The sequence below is a fragment of the Leucopleurus acutus genome (genome assembly GCF_964270905.1).
Source record: "Leucopleurus acutus genome assembly, chromosome: 2".
Taxonomy (NCBI): domain Eukaryota; kingdom Metazoa; phylum Chordata; class Mammalia; order Artiodactyla; family Delphinidae; genus Leucopleurus; species Leucopleurus acutus.
The window spans coordinates 118,157,973-118,175,939 of record NC_139143.1 but is presented as its reverse complement, the minus strand read 5'-3'; the positions used below and the strand labels follow the sequence as shown (position 1 = coordinate 118,175,939).

Below are 17,967 nucleotides of genomic sequence, written 5' to 3'. Positions count from 1 at the left end.
GAAGCAACCCAAGTGTCCATCTGGATAAACAAAATGTGGTATATACATACAATGGAAATTATTCAGCCTTAAAAAGGAAAGAAATTCTGACACATGCTACAACATGGATTAACCTTGAAGACATTATGCTAAGTGAAGAAAGCCAGACAATAATGTTCAAATACTATATGCTTCCACTTATAGGAGGTATCTAGAGTAGTCAAATTAATAGAGAGATAGAAAGTAGAATGGTAGGTTTTTAGGGACTGGGGAAGGGAGGAATGGGGAATTACTGTTTAATGGATCAGAGTTTCAGTCTTAGATGATGAAAAAAGTTCTAGAGATGACTGGTGGTGATAGTTGCACAGCGGTGTGAATGTACTTAATGCTACTGAAGAGTACACTTAAAGATGGTTAAAATGATACATTTTATGTATATTTTACCACAATTAAAAATAATAAGTAAATAAGTATGCTCATTATCCCTTACAGCTAACCATCCCACTTCTGGGAACAGGTCTTAGAGATATTCCACAAAATATGTATATGGGCAAGACATGCATACTGTTTGTATTAGGAAAAAGATTGGAAACAACACCACCCATGAATAGAGGACTGGATGGATGAATAAACTGTAGGATATTCTTAATTGAAATGACCATGGTTTGTTTTCTTTGAGAATGTGGCAATGAAGAATACAGTGACTTTTAGTAGATTAGTAGTGTAGCATTTGGTACTAGATTCAAGCTAAGGTACTAGCAGTTTTAACCACCAACAGTACAAATGTCAACTCAATGAAAAAGGCAGGGTTTTTTCCCCCACAATAGGCATTAGAAAGAAAAGAATGTCATAAAACTTGGCTACTCATAAAATTTTTAATTCCTATAATGCCAGTGTATTCCCAAATCCTAGCTCATGCCTGGCACATAGTAGGCATTCAATTTGCTGAATTTATTTTTTCCCAAGGATAGCCTTTAGGGGGGGCAGGCCCATAGAGATGGTATTAAGATGATTTGCCTGGGAAGTCATTCAGCAACATCTAAGTGTCCCCACCTAAGTGTGAAACTCTCATTAGGTCCAATAAGGGAATCCAAAAGAAATAGCTTCCTCCATGTACTCTAGTTAGAACATATTCTCACATGAAAATTGCTTAAGGTTTATAAAAACGTGCACCAAGAATAAGGAGTTACCAGGATTAGTGGGACAAATGAAGGAAATTAGGAGGATTCATTATACCTTGAGGGGACGTAATATTCACAGTTCCTTCCCAATTTATTTGAGTAAAATGCAGATCTAATCTGGGCACCCCAGTACTTTAAGAAGTGTTATTTTCCAGCCATCTAAAATTTTAAGATCACTGGATGGTGAAAACATTTATGGGGTGGGAACTGATTTCAGGTCATGCACCTCTCCATGGTAGAGGAAATTGCTTGTTCTAGGGAACTAGGATGATACCTGCAGCTGCTGCAGCCTCTCAATTCACCAATCCAGGTTTCACAGCTGACCCATTAACTAGTATCATTAAGTTGAAAATTCCTTATCTCATTTAATGATTTTCAATTTTTACTATTTCCACTCCCCACGTCTCACACACACACACACACACACACACACACACACACACACACACACACACACACACACACACACACACACACACACCATACACCCATCCTTTATCCCACCAACCATTTGTGGTTAACTTTGACATCCTGTTGTAATTTTTTTTTGGGTCAGTTTCTAAATATCTTACCATGTGCACTGAGGTCTGGTCATCACCCTGATAATATCCTCAAATTCAAAAGCACCATCAATATATATTCCTTTTCCTGAAACATTGCTTTTTAGCTATTCTACTTTAGGAACTTGAGCAAGTTACTTATAGGTCTTAAAAAGAGGGGGCTGGACTAGGTTAGAGGTTTTCAAACTTTTCTTATCTTGACCCATAGTAATAAATACATTTTTATATCATGATAAGGTTCACACAAACATATATTTAACTGAAAACTTTTACAAAACATATTTTTCCCTACTAGTGGTGATATACTTATTATGTTTTTTTTAAATTGAAGTATAGTTGATTTACAATGTGTTAGTTTCAGATGTATAGCAAAGTGATTGTTATACATATTATAATCTATATCTCTATTTATATCTATATTTATCTATTATTTTTCAGATTCTTTTCCATTGTAGGTTATTACAAGATATTGAATATAGTTCTCTGTGCTGTACAGTAGGTCCTAGGGTGTTCTTTTTTTGTGCTTTTCTTAAAAATTGAGTAAAATTCACATAACATAAAATTCACCATTTTAGTCATTTTAAAGTATCCAGTTTATTGCTCTGGTAGATTCACTGTGTTGTGCAACCATTACCACTATTTAATTTCACAACATTTTCATCGCCTCTAAAAGAAACCCTATACCCGTTAAACAGTCACTCCCCACATTTTTCTGTTTTAATTTCATTTCAAAAGAATGCTGAGACTCACCATGTTGATATTATGATCCACCAACTAATGAGTGACAATTCACAGTCTAAAATAATTACTAAATAATTACTAAGAAGACTTCTATCTCTAATTCTAATATGATCCTATTCCATTCTAGACATTATTTCCCTCCAAGTGAAGTCTTCTGGCTTGGAGGATTCCCTCTGAAATTTTCTAAGAGTTGCAACTTGCCTGTTTGCATTTATTCATTCATTCAGTAGACACTTCTTAAGGGCTTGAATGGAAAAAAGATACAGAACACATTGCTTACCTTCAGAGAGTTCACAGTCTAATACATGGAAATGGGCATGAAAATAAATGAGTATGAATGAAGAAGGGGAAGTGATCAGTTCTATCTTGCAGTGCAACGAGGGGATGGAATTAAGAAGAGTTTCACAGAAGATATGATCATAGTTTGAGTTTAGAAGGAATATGTAGGTATTTTCTTATTGGCATGTAAACTTCTACTCTGAAAGTCTTTTTTTCAAGGCTACACTGCCACTTTCCTACAATGGTCTCTGCAAGTCCCAGAAAGACAGTGTAAAGAAACTGGGTTTCATACTGGCCAGGAACAAGGAAGACAGAAAGGCGAGAAAGGGAAGAAGGAAACAAAGAAACTAATGTTAGTTGAGTACCTATAATGTGTCAAGCACATATACTTTTTCATTTAATCCTCCTAATAAATAATTCCTCAAAGTATATATTCTTATCCACATTTTTCTCAGAGCAGAAACCTCTCACATGTCCTAATTCATTCTGGCTGCAGAGGAACACATACAAACATTTTTCAAGTGAGAGAGGGATGTGGTGCCCCAAAATTTGGCACTTCAATGTGAAAGTTTTCACTAAACACCTCTAATTTGCCAATGATATATGCTCTTTTAGAACTTGTTCTTTATTAGGAAAGCAGCTATGATATATCAAAGTCATTATAAGGTGAGAAGGCAACTGATGAGGGTTCTTCTAACCCATGCATTGTGAGGATCCAGGAGGAAAGGAAGAACAGAGAAGTGGAGAATAATCTAAAGATTTAAAAAAGGACATGCCCACTGATGTTCATGCCAGGGAAGGTTTCAGTCCCCATCAGTCAGATGGCCAGAAAGGGGGAGTAATTTTTAAAAAATCATAGAGAAATAGGTGTCTTGTTTCCAAGGAGACCATCTTCCTGTGGCACTTTGCTTGAAAGTTACTCCTTGCCCTGATGAAAAGCTGAGGGGAATGAAGAGTTCCTGACCTGCTGGGAGTGGACCGCAGTGATCCACCAGGTAGAACTTTCAAAGATCCAAATGATACCAGAGAAGCATGTGGAAATAAGTAAGGCTTGGAAGGCATAGGACTGGCCATTTGTTTGGACAGTGTAGCCAACAGCGGATTTCCTTTAAGCAGGAAATCTGACCAAGGACCACTGCATTTGACCAGGATTCTGATTCTGCAGGAATGGGGCATGGGCGAGGTTGAAGATAGAAGGAGACCTTTTGTAGAAAGTAGGAAAACAAAGATATTACTGAGTAGCAGAGTGGATACAACGCATGAGAGAAACCAGTCTTGGAACATTGAGGCCAGGAGATGATAGCTGATAATGAAGTAACACCTCAAAGATAGGAGTAGCAAGTTTTGGGTTGTGATTGGTCACGAGCAAATACATGAGAAGTCCCAGGGCTTCTATGGCCAGCAGCAACTGAGAAGAGTTCATGTAAAGGCTAAAAAGTGTATAACTCTGGTTGGCAAAAAAGAACATTTGAAAAAGGAGAGCTAGGACCCAGAAACAGGAAGAAGTGGAGGGAGTTAGTATTTTGGAGCATTAATTATGTCAGACATCGTGCTGAGTACTTTACTTCTTATTTAAAACTCAAATCCACCCAAGAAAGTAAGAGATACCATCCTCATTTTATAGACAAGAACTCTGAGGCTTGGATTTCAAGTTTTATTATAGTTGGGAAGACTCTATATCAGATTAACAAAAGGAACAGAGGTAGGCAATAGGGATACCTTTTAACAGGGAGTTAATAGAAGAAGCTTTAAAAAATTACCTTTTTTTTTTTTTGTGGTACACGGGCCTCTCACTGTTGTGGCCTCTCCGGTTGCAGAGCACAGGCTCCAGACGCGCAGGCTCAGCGGCCATGGCTCACGGGCCCAGCCGCTCCGCGGCATGTGGGATCTTCCCGGACTGGGGCACAAACCCATGTCCCCTGCATCGGCAGGCGGACTCTCAACCACTGCGCCACCAGGGAAGCCCTAAAACATTATCTTATACTAAGATAAAATAAACAAAACCAAGAAAACTTACTCTTGGGCCTGATGCTCCAGGTGGACCCTATAACATAAAAAGATTTTTAAAGAAGTATTTATTAAGTAGATATCTCAAACCAAGCAGGCATATAAGCATCAATGGTAAACAGATATAAATGTAAATAAACTCACTGGAGGCCCTGGTTGACCTCTCGGTCCTTGGGGACCCTAGAAGAAATGGAGACAAAGCACAATATGTATATACAATGCTTTTGGTTTGGTATAAACAAGATGACTAAGATTCAACTGCTATCATTGCCTTTTCATATGAGGCAAGTGATAGGATTCAAAGTTATTTTAGTATTTTGAAGTAATATGTTCTTGAACTCAGCTGTCACCCACATTCATCAACAAGCTGAATATATACTCTCATGTTTTGTTGCTATTACTAGAAACTAAATTTATTCATTTTAATAAACTTATAAATGTAACATTTAACAATGTTAATTCTATTTTTCCTGTTATTTCTATCTACCATACAACTAATTGTAAAAAATGAAAACTTCAGTGTCCTTAGACATCTCCTTCTCCTTCAACATCCACCTATAATTTGGTTACCCACTACTGTTGATTTGACCTCCAAATCTTCCCAAAATACTACTACTCCATCCTCACAGCAACTCTCTTAGTTTAGTGCTGATCATGTGCTATGGACTAAATGTTTGTGTCCCCTCCTACATGCATATATTGAAGCCCTAATCTCCAGTGTGATGATATTTAGAGGTGGGGTCTTTGGGAGCTAATTAAATCATTGGAGCCTTTGTGAGTGGTAGCGCCCTTATAAGAAGAGACACGAGAGAGATGCTCTCTCTCGACCGTGTGAGGTCATAGCAAGAAGGCAGCTAGCTATCTGCAAACCAGGTAGAGGACCCTCATTATATATGGAATCTGTGAGCACCTTAACCTTGGATTTCCCAGTCTCCAGTACTATGAAAAATAAATATTTTTTTTTGCCCACAGCAGTTTGTTATAGGAGCCCCAGCTGACTAAGATACCATGCTGTGCCTGGACTCCTAATTTGACTTACTGACTTTCTTCTCTCTACTATGCTAACTACATTCTACTTATAAAATGGAAATCTAATCATATCATTATTTAATTAAAATCTTTCAATGGCTTTTTACTGTTTAGTGGATAAAGTATAAACTTCTTTTCAGTGACAGATACCATTTACTGAGAGCTCACTATGTGTCAAGCTGTGTGCTCATTTATTAGAACTCACTGTATGCCAAGTTGTATGCTATATTTCTACTTCGCAGTTAAGAAAATGGAATGGCTAAGTAACCAGCAAGTAAAGGGCAGAGATAGGATTAAAATCCAAGTCAGTTAAATACAAAAGTATATGTTCTTAGTCAATATGCACCCCTGCCTCTTCTTCAAGGTCTGGGCCTTATTTCCACTTACTCTCCCCAACCCATCCTACACTCCCATCTATAACCAACCACTTGCAGATCTCTGAATCGTTCAAATTCTTTCACACATGAATTCTCCCGCATGTGCTATTTCCTCGACCAGGAATGCTTCTCCTTACCTTTTCTGTCTATTCAATTCCCATTCCTCTTCCAATACTTCTTTAAAACTATATACCCACCTTGCCACCTTCTTCTTCAACTAACCACTTCTGCATTCCATAGTACATAACAAATAGGAAAGTCCCTACAGACCTTTAAAAGTGTCTTAGTCATCCTCTCATTTTCTGGAACAGAAATAGTGCCTAATACATAGTAGGTGTTCAAAGATTGGTAACGAATGAATGAATAATGTTTAAATTAACTAGTACTGATTTAGAAATTAGAATAGTTGAAAGGTGTATAGTAAAATGTGAAAAGTTATGCTGACATTTTTCAAAACGAAACAACAGTAATCACTGTTAAGAATGCTCAAAATTTAACTTACTGGATGGTCAATTGAATGTTAAGACTACACCGAGTCAAATTCAGATTATGGTTAAAAGATGGCAAAGCAAAATTTATCTTCAACTGAGTTTTGAATAATGTTAATGCTATGCTTGACTTAAGTATCTTTTATTGCCAAAGCTGTTGATTCTAAATATACTGTGACAATAAGAACAAACAACACATAGTAACTTAAAAAGGATAGAGTACTCCAACACCATGCCTGCTGGACATTTCTTAGTTTGCATGGTTTATGATTATAGGTTAAAGCAGAAAATGCATCAGACTTTTACCTCAGAAGTGGCATGGTAAGTTAGGGAGATTTCATGTTGGAGACAGCCTTTTAAATATACAGAGGCTCGGTCTTCCCCGGTGGCGCAGTGGTTGAGAATCTGCCTGCCAATGCAGGGGATACGGGTTCGAGCCCTGGTCTGGGAAGATCCCACATGCCGCGGAACAACTGGGCCCGTGAGCCACAATTACTGAGCCTGCGCGTCTGGAGCCTGTGCTCCGCAACAAGAGAGGCCGCGACAGTGAGAGGCCCGCGCAACCGCGATGAAGAGTGGCCCCCTGCTTGCCACAACTAGAGAAAGCCCTCGCACAGAAACGAAGACCCAACACAGCCAAAAATAAATAAATAAATTTAAATATACAGAGGCTCAAGAGTGAAATTGGCTGAGTAAGTTTCTCCATTTTGGATCAGCATTGTAAAAATAAACAGTTGACATTTTACTCTACTTAGCGTATTTCTGACATTTGCAAAATCTCATTGAAGGTTCAGTACAAAATATCTACCTTGTCTTTGACTGTGAAAAAGCATTTTGTCATAGAAAGAAGAAACTATTTTTACTGAGTTCACTTCAGCTTGTTACCCAGAACGAGTCAGATCATCACAAATATGATAAAATGAAATACTTCAAACAAGACAGGACAGGACAACCCCAATGAAGCAAATGCATAGAATAAGGCCAAGTGCAACAAAATATTATTCCAACAATATAGTATTTATTCTTTTTTATTCTTCTACCTAACCCACCACTAAGGAAAAGTGATTCACTCTCTCTAGATATTATATAAACAAGTATATAAAGAAGGTTATCATACAGTTTATAATAAGACTACAATTGTCTATGTTAATTTCCTATAGGGGAACCAAATTAATGTGAATGGTTATAGTGGTTATTTGGCTGTAGTGAAAGCACTACCTTTGAAAACAGACTGTCTCTCCATTTAATCCCACAATTCCCATATGATCCTTCAAAAGTAACATATTTTTTTCATTAAATTTGAAAAATACTGGTAAGTGTATGTCCTTAAACCTGACTGTGTTAGACTTTGCCTTTACATAAATGCAATCTTTAATTTCAGGATCTTTACTTTAGGCTGGCTTATGTACAGAGAGCTTCCCTTTCCTCATTCTTAAACTGAGAAGCTTGCATGGTAGATGCTTAGCAGCGTCCCTGGTCTCTGCACACTAGATGCCACTAGCAACCTTTCCCTCTTCTCCAGTTGTGACAACCAAAAATGTCTCCACACATTGCCAAATGTCTCCTGGGAGGGGGAGCAAAATGGCTCCTGGTTGAGAACCACTGGTTTAGAGGGTTTAATTGGGAGTTTACTAATATTAAATAAGATTTATTATTAGACAGTAATGTGATGAAGATGGAATGAGTGAATTCATGAGTTATGCCCTATAAGCCCTAGGGGATAACTGCATATCAGGAATCCATTCATGTGGAATCTGTATGTGGGCTGCTCTTAAAGTAGGTGAAGGATGTGTACATACCATCTTCCTTACCCAAGTTGCTCCTAACCCTTATTTTCTGAGAGGTACTGTGGTTAATAGAAAAGCACAGTAGCCTGGGATTTGGAAGATCTGGGCTCTGGTCTTATCTCTGTACCTAATTAGCTGCATGTCCTTGAGGGAGCTGCTGCACATTTGGATCTCAGATATCTCGAGTTATATATATATATATAATTATATAGTTATATATATTATTATATATATAATATATATATTTTATATATATAATATATATATAAATATAATATATATTATATTTATATATATAAATATAATATATATATAATATATATATTTTTATTTATTATATATTTTTAAATATATATTTAATATATAATATATAATATAATATACATATATATTATATATATAACTATATATATAGTTATATATATATAATATAATATACAATATATGTATATTATATATATATAATATACATATATATTATATTATATATATAACTATATATATAGTTATATATATAATTATATATAATTATATAATATATATATTATATAAATAATATTTATATTATTTAATTATGTTATATTATGTTATATATATTATGTTATGTTATATATATATTATGTTATATATATATATATATATGTATAACATAATAGGTGTGGTGAAGATAATCTCCAAGATTCACTTTAGAACTGTGATTTTCAAGCCTTTTATCATTTTTCTTCTTAATGTTTTGTGTCTGGAGAAAGAAGGTCACATACGTGTACAAATAGGGAATTTTTTTCACACGAAATGCTTGTGACAGCCATTGTCATAGGCACTCGAGGTTTCCTATCTTGATGGAGCTTATGTTCTAGCCACAGTACTTGGAGAGGATAGGTCAGGGAGGCAGTTGGAGACAGGTATGGAATATGGGTTAATTCCAAGCCTCCCTATTTTTTCTTTTCCCTTTCCACTTCTCCTGCGGAAGCGGGGGGTGGGGGGTGGTGGGGGCAATATAGCTTCACTGTGTGCAAACATCCTTGCTTCCTGTTAAGTAAGTCTGCTGAGAAAATATAAGGGACACATTGCTGCAAATTAAACACATCTATTTTAATACCCTTTGAGGATTCTTAGGCTATCTGAAATCACATAAATTTCCTTCCTCAGCAAACTAATATAACTATAATTTACTTACTCTGAGCCCCAAGCTTACCCTATGGTGAAAAGCAAAGATCTCAGCTGTCACTATATAATATCATGACCTTTTAAGCAAGACTTTAATGCTATCTTCAAGTTTATTCCTATATGCCTTCTATATTTGGTTTCAGTACCCCTCATTTCACTCCATGCATGCCCTCTGTTTATGACTGCTGCTTTAATAAGTTCTGCTGGGACAGTGGCCCCTTTACAAAATATCTTCTTTAACTTGGAAGAATTGACATCCAAGAAAAATAGGAAATAGTGCCAGTGTAAGCCATTTAGTCCCGAAAATGCTGTGTACCTTTTGCCCATCCTCTCACCATTGTTTCCAGTTGGCTGAAATACACAACTAATGATTTGCTTCTGCTTTGCAGCCCTCTTGGGTGCTGACTGGATCTAGTGGTATATATCTAAAGTGACTTGACAGTCCTCCTGTTCTGGCACCGGTGAAGAAGGCTCACACCTCCTCTCCTGATGCCTGAGAAGGCAAATATTCAACTTCACACAGTGATTTGGAAAGAATGTGACTGACAGATTCTTAAACATGTTTAGGGCTTATCAGGTTTCACTGCAATATACCATATAGGTTAGTTCTACATATAGGTTAGTTTTCTTCCTGAAAACTGTAATTTTATTTTCATTCCACAAGTATCAGGGACATAATAATGAAAAAATCAAAAGAGGTCCTTGCTTTCATAGAGCTTATAACCCAGTGACCAGTGATACTATTACCACAAATTTAGTTAAACTTACAGTTTCACCTCTAAAGCCTTTTTCACCTCTGGGTCCCTGAAAGAAAAATAAAATGTTAGTTTAGTGTTGTTGATAGTTAGTTATCAAATGTAGTTGAGGCTGTATCCAGAAACATGATAATTTCTGTTGGGTTTTTTCCTATCTAGCAAGACCTGTTTAGTTAAAGTTATATACATTCTGATTTTCCTAAGTTAAAGCAAAACAAATACAATCTACTGACTCACCATGTCTGTTTTGCTATGCCTAGTTCCACCTTAAAGTGAGGGTTATGCTACGTATTCATTCAGTTAAGTCAAAACAGCTGATCTGACAATCAAAGGCAAAATAATTTAGAAAGAAAATTAAGAAAGTTAAATTCTTCTAATATTTGTTTCTCTCAGCCTTTGAAAAACCCTGCTTCCAGGGTGGTTTCCTCCTTCTCTTTTATCTTCTTTTTTTAAATTCCTCCTTCTGAGCTATATCCCATAAATTTTGATTCGTTGTGTATACAGTTTCAGTCAATTCAAAATATTTTCTAACTTTCTTTGAGACACTCTGGTCCTTGAATTATTTAGAAGTGTGAGGTTTAATTTTCAAGTGTTTGGGGATTTTCCTATTATCTTTCTAGTTTATTGATTCTTAGTTTAATTCTGTTATGGCCAGAGAATATACCTTACATGACTTCTGTTATTTTAAGTTTAGTAAAATTTGTTTTATGATCTAAAATATGGTTTATTTCAGTGAATGTTCCATGTGCACTTGAAGACAATGTGAACTCTGCTGTCGCTGGATGTCACTACTGTTATTCCTGTTAATATTTTCATGTTCCTTGTGGAAATTGTGTATTTTTTTATTAAAAAATGAGATAACACTACTCATCTTTTCTGTAACCTGAATTTGCACCTTCAAAATATTAATGCTTTTCTATATCAATCTATAATTCCCACCTAGCCATAATGCTTACCAGTATTTTAAAAAGTATGATATTTTAAATGAATTGCCTATTAAATTTTTTTCCAGTTTTTGTCATGATAAACAGCACTGTGATAAATATCCTTGCACTCTTAAAAATTTTTGATAAAAATTGTCCTCCAGAAAGTTTGTTTGAAATTGCATTCACACTTGCAGTATATGGGAGTGCATGTTTCTTCTGATACATGCTATGATGTACTATCACTTTTTGTTAATCTTGCAGGCTAAAAATACTGTTTCATTATTATTCACTATATTACTTCTTTTGTGTTTCCTATCTTGTCCTTAATTCATTTCAAACTACTATATCAACTTTAAAAAGCTGATTTTTAAGATATCTTTACAGAACTTTTTTTATGCCCTCCTCCACCTCCAATCCAGTATTAACAACGTGGTACATATCGCTTCATACTTTTTTTCTAATCAGATATTGACACATGTATTTACATGTGTATGGGGTGATTGGTCATGTTTTGTAATGTTGATATCATATACTCTTCTATGCTTCATATTTTTCACGCTTAATAATACATCATGAAACAACTGCAAGTCAGCCAAACTAGATACAAATAACTATTTTTAATAGTTGCATTAATATTCCACAAAGTGGATAGATCAGAGTTTACTCAACCATTCCTCTACAGATGAGCATTCATGTGATTTCATACTTTTTTTTTTTTTTTTTTTTGCCATTACAAACAGTGCTGTGAAAAAAAGCTTTGTAAAATTTCCCTAGTGTATTGGGTACTTTTATTTATATGGGACAAATTCCTCAAAGTGGAACTGCTTGGTCATAGGGTATATGTACATATATTTTAACAAATACCTTTCCATAAAGGCTGTAATTCACATTTCTATTAGTGATAAACAAAAATACCTTTCTTCCTACAGCCCTTTCTGAGAGGTTAGATGTAATACCTCATTATTACCTTAATTTGCATTTCTCTGACTAAAAGTTAGTTAGGAGACTGGTTTTTCAAATAATTACTGACCTTTTGGATTTATTCTTCAATTCTCTACTAAATTTTCTTTTTCATACCAATTTGTAAAGCTCTTTATATTACCCATTATATGGTATATGCTTTGCAATTACTTTTTCTCAATTATATTAGTTTTACTTATGGAATCTTTTGCCATAAAAATTAAAAATTTTCAAGCATTCAAATATGTCTTCTGTTCTTTTATAGTTTTCACATTTCCTATCTTATATAAAAGGTCTCCCCAACCCTTAAGCTATACTTTAGTTTCCTAGATGATTTTTCTGAGATTTTTAATTGCTGCTTTTCTTTCTTTTTTTTTTTTTAACAAAGTCTTTAAAAGTTCATCTGAGATTTTTAAAAAATTGGGTGAAATAGGGTTACAATTTCTTATAGCAGTAGTAAGACTAAAAGGAATTTCGTCTCCCTTCCCTATCACTGTTATAGGAATGGGTGTGTGGCTGATTAATAGACGTGAGAAAAAAAAATGTAAATGGAGACTTATAGAAAAAGTTTTATTTTTCCCAAGACAAGGGATACAGTTCACTTTTTCACTTTGGATAATTATATCTAGATGTGATTCCTGAGAAATTGTAGTCATTTGCCCTAAGCCTAATTATAAAGATAGCATTCAGGATGGCAGAGCAGATGTATGGAAATAGTCTTGGATAACATGATTAAGTCGCCAAATTAACCAAATCTGAAGCCCTTCCTAACTCTGGGATTCCCATAATGAGATAGAAGTTTCCTTATTGTTAATGCCAGTTTGATTCAGGGTTCCTATTACTTGCAGTCCAAATCATCCTAACTGATATACCATTTTCATTGTAATTAAATTCCTATTTAGTCTGAGATCTAATTCTGGGCTCTAGCCTGTTACAATGATCTATTCTTTGTACTAACACATAGTGTCATTTACAAAGACTCTGAAGTAATGTTTTCCTTTTTGGAAAAGCAAGTCCTCCATCCCCCACCACTATTTTTTTCCACAGTGTGTTTTGGCCATTCTCAAATTCTTATTCTTTCATAGTGAGCTTTCCTTAGAAGTTTCTTCTTAGAATAGAAAAAATAGATGGAAAAAATTTGATGTACATGCTGAGCATTATAAGGGCCTTTAAGAACTATCTGTAAACAAAGCACAGTAAGATATTTTAACTGAGCCATTTCTTTATCATATTTTCCTTAACCAATTAATATTTCACATTTTTGACAGAGGAGAACAATCATTCCATAATCAGAACAGTATGTGTTCCTTAGCTTGCTGAAGAACCAACCACCCACTGAAATATGAGATTTCTCCCACTTATAACCTCCCACTTAGACTATATAGCTCTGAGTGGTAAATGCTGCAAATCTAGAGAAATATTGAGTTACACATTTCATTTTTTTAAATTAAAAAGCCAGAAACTTTGGTGGTGAATTCTTCTCTAAATTTATCAATGAGAACAGTGATACTTAATATTTGAAACATTCTCTTTTATATTTTAAAACTGTGTGTCTATAGACACAACACTTTCAAATGATTCAAAATACTGATTCCCTGCAGAGAATGAATCTTTCCTTTCCAAGCCTCAGTTTTCCTCTTGTATGTTTATACTACTGTTAGTATTGTAAAACCCTCCTGTGACCACCTCACTGTCTTATTTCTGTTTTATTTCATAGCAAGATTCCCTAAGGCCCTGGCATATGTTAACTCTCTCAGTTTCCTCTCCAGACACAGCTTGAATGCAGTGGAAAGAGCACTGCTCTTGAAGTAGGAAATATCATCTATATGATTCACTACCTGTATTATCTTAAATAACTAGGTGAACTACTATAAATGTCATCTGTTTCCTTTTGTCTTGAATGCAAATAATCATACCTACTCCAAAAGTTTGAGAAAAGTTATTATTAAATATTTTTATTTACTTCCTTCCTCACTGAAAGCTGTACTCCGTCTTCCACTGCAATGTATTCTCTTAAAGATCACGGTTAGCTACTCCTTTCTCGAAACTGAGCTTAACCTTGTGCTTTTCTGGTTTTCCTGCTCTTCCCACCAACTATTTCATCCCTTTATTGTGGGCACTTCCAAAGACTCAAATCTTGGCTGTATGCATGCGTACCTTTTCTTATTCTCCCTCTTTCAGAAAATGGATTCTTTCTGTTGCTTTAGTGATCACCCCTGTGCTTATAATGCTCAACCCCTCCTCCTCCACCCAGTGCTACTTTCCTTTCTTAACTCCAGTTTTAAGTGCCTACCTCACTCTGTACACCTTTTCATTACATTAGATTTCTAAGTTCTCAAGAATAACCTTCCAGATGAAAATGTACATCTGTTTTTATCCTTGCTTCTCAAATACCCAGGGTGATCCCTTGTGGATTACTCTAGAATAGGATTAAGTAAAAAAAAAAAAAAAAAATATATATATATATATATATATATATATATATATGGAAAAAAACCCCTGTATTGTGACAAACTTACAGTTCTACCTGTTGGGCCCATTATACCTTCTCTGCCAAGGGGGCCAGTGTTTCCCTGTTGGGGTTAAAAAAAAAAAGAAAACAGTCAGTCTCAATGCCAGTATAATTCAGGAAAATTCTAGAAAATTTCTTGCACAATGGCAAAATAGTCCATGTCCACATAATTCCAGTTTTTATTACAAAATCTTATGTTATTGGCAGAAATCATAGTAATTTTGATTTGATGCAATTCTGCATATTATTATGGTTTCCCGTGAGGAGAATTAATCTCTAATTTCTAACAAACTGATAAATCAGCATTACAATTTTTATGTGGTGATAGCTTCAGTGGTGCCATTTTATATATGTGTCATTGCATAACAAATGCAATTACTTTATGTAACAAAGACTATGTAGAGTCATGGACAAAATTTTGAAGAAATTTATTTATAGATGTTGAACAAGCAGATATTTGAGCGACATGTAGCATGGAATTGAGAGAAATTATGGGAAAGAACCACAGGGCATCGTTTGTGACCAGTTAAACTTCTGGCTTCTTCATCAGTAAAATAAGAATGCCTACTTCACAGGGCCATTGTGAGAACTAAATGTGAAAAACAATTTTGAAAGTGTAAGCTGCTATTTGATTATGAAGGTAACCTTGAATAAGCTGGATCTCTGGTCAACTCCTCCCAAACTAAAAATGGAGGCTATCATTTCTTAATGAATACAAAATACATGTTTTAGTTATTTTCCCTCAACCTCCACCCCCGCTACCACTAGCTTCAAATTTCAATGTTTCTAGCTCCACTTAACGTGGCATATATAAATGTGGCTATCTAACAGGCTTTCTCTTTGTCCAGCTCCTGCCAAGATACAGAAAATACTCAGTGGAGCTAATTATAATGCCATTCAGTCTATTGACAAATAGCTTTAAGATTAAGTTGGCTTAGAATGAGAGAAATTACCTGATACTCTAAAAAGTAAATCTAATGAAAGCACTTTTAAATATGAAGATCTACTTTAAGTGATAATTTTTAAATATGGTTCCCAAATCACAAAGGTCCACAATCAAGAGGCTTGATTTCTTATCCTAATCAAATATATCCTCTAGATTGGCTTATTACTGGGGAAAAAAAAAAAAGCCAAGAAAGTGTCAGTCTAATAAATTTGACCATGATCTAACTCTCTGAAATAATGATTTGTACATATTATTCAGTCAATCAGATGTGGATTCAAATTCCAGCTCCTCTACATACTAGCCACATATGACTTTCAGCAAATTACCTTTCAGAGATTTAGTTTCCCTACCAGCAGAATGGGGATAATAGCATCTCTCACAGGATTTTTATGAGGAGTAAATGATATAGGGACATAAACTGAACACCAGTACCTGGTACATAATAGTTTTTTGCTAAATATTAACCTAGCAAGACTTTTCACTTGTCTCTACAATGACTTAATAGGAATATCTGCACTTATAAATTAGTATTTGTGAACTAGTTACCATAACCTTACTATTGGAGAGCTGATAAAATTTCTGGAGCTGCAAAGCAGTATAGGTTCAGATCCTGGCTTATAGAGACACAGCACCTCATATGACTTTGCTTAGGACAGAGGCTAGGCAGGCAGCCAACTTCTCTTTGACAATATAAAGAAAGGATTTAATTAATTGAGAACTTAATAAAATCAGAATGAATGAATTTAACTACTGGGGAACTTTATGTAAGAACTTAAAACCAATATTTATTACAGAGAAGCCTATCCATACATAACCCACCTGTGGATGATAAAGAATTGGACTTTACCTAAAAGCACAAGCTTTCCATGGTTCTTCAGAAATCATAAAAATAACTAATACATTTGCACCTGGAGAAATGTCGAGACGGGTCTTTAAATAAACATTTCCCATGATAACACTGCTCTTTGTATTATAGGAAATTATTTATTGTAAGAGTTAGGGAAGCGGCGTAGGATTTTAAAAATTGGACTTTTCATTTAATATTTGCACAAGATAGTGGTTTTCAGTTTTAAAATTCTTCTTCAAGACTCAGTTCTCCTCTATCTGAACTGCTCTCCTTCCTCTCAGCTCTCTCCACCCTTGCCTTAGCAGCTGCTGTTAGCCGTAGAGGTGCTACTACCACAGTCAAACCAGTGCTTGGCTTTTATTTTTAACCTTTTTTCTCTTTAGTTTTATAGATCATCTCATCAGTTAGGAGAGTGTGGTTAATAAAAAAGCAAACAAACAAAAACAATAACCAGTTACTGCTGGTGACTTATCTATCCTATTTACGTTCTCTACAGTTTGCAATTTCAGGCACTAAACAGCTAACTGGAGTTCTTCAGAGCCCTGACCTTTCCAACTCTTTAAGGAGTTTCTCGTTACTCTCTGGGGATACCCACCCCTGAGCAGAGGAAACACAGCTATTGGGAAACATTTTTCAAAGTGTGGTCTGAGAAGCTCTGGTCATAGACAAGCCTCCTCCAGGTGGTACATAGGGGTGGTCTCTAGTCCCTGGTTATATTAATGCTTATAACATGAAACTGCTGTATGTTTTTTATAATATATTTATTAACTGGTATGAGTTAATAAATATATTATCCCGTAGTTACATTAATTCTTTTTTTTTAAAGTAAGAACTGGGCAGTACAGGTGATCTGTGAGGTCTTTTGCTCAAACTAACAAACGAACTGAAAAAGGTTGAGAATGTCTGCATGTACTCTAATGAGTTTCTGTTTTAAGAGTCATTTTTTAAAGTTATTAATTTGGAGTATATTTATTTTAGAGTTCTTAACCCTAATTCCTGTAGTCAACAAAGGATCACAATATCTGGGAAGGCAGAACGACTTCATACTTACCCTCTGTCCAATAGGACCTTTAGGACCTGATATTCCAACAATGCCAGCATCTCCCTCAGGACCCTAGAAACACAATTTAAAAAAAGCCAAAATATGAACATTTAGTACATGAAATAACCTTGTACCAATGTATTAAGAATTGGCTCTTAAAAATGGAACTTGATAGTTAATGAAGTACAGGCTTAAGTATTTTGGAGGAATTGTACTGAGGTCTACAATTTACTTCAAAATACATCAAAAATGGTTGGAGAGAGGAGGAGGTATAAATAGATGGGTAGGTACATAGTCAAGCAAGTAGAGTAAAATGTTTTGGTAGAATTTAGGTAATAGGTATATAGGTGTTTACTCATTCTCTCAACTTTATGTTTGAAATTT

At 35.2% G+C, this 17,967-nt stretch overlaps 1 protein-coding gene across 1 annotated transcript in view; it reads right to left on the bottom strand.

Annotated features, from left to right (window-relative positions):
• The window catches only part of COL24A1 (collagen type XXIV alpha 1 chain), a gene marked incomplete at both ends in the record, with an annotated part of 398,127 nt that overhangs the window by 19,298 nt on the left and 360,862 nt on the right, over positions 1–17,967 (bottom strand). The window contains 5 exons of the mRNA XM_082834714.1: positions 4,758–4,784; positions 4,892–4,927; positions 10,364–10,399; positions 14,756–14,809; positions 17,593–17,655. Coding sequence (XP_082690840.1) covers positions 4,758–4,784; positions 4,892–4,927; positions 10,364–10,399; positions 14,756–14,809; positions 17,593–17,655 — 216 coding nt within the window. The remainder of the gene's footprint in view (positions 1–4,757; positions 4,785–4,891; positions 4,928–10,363; positions 10,400–14,755; positions 14,810–17,592; positions 17,656–17,967) is intronic.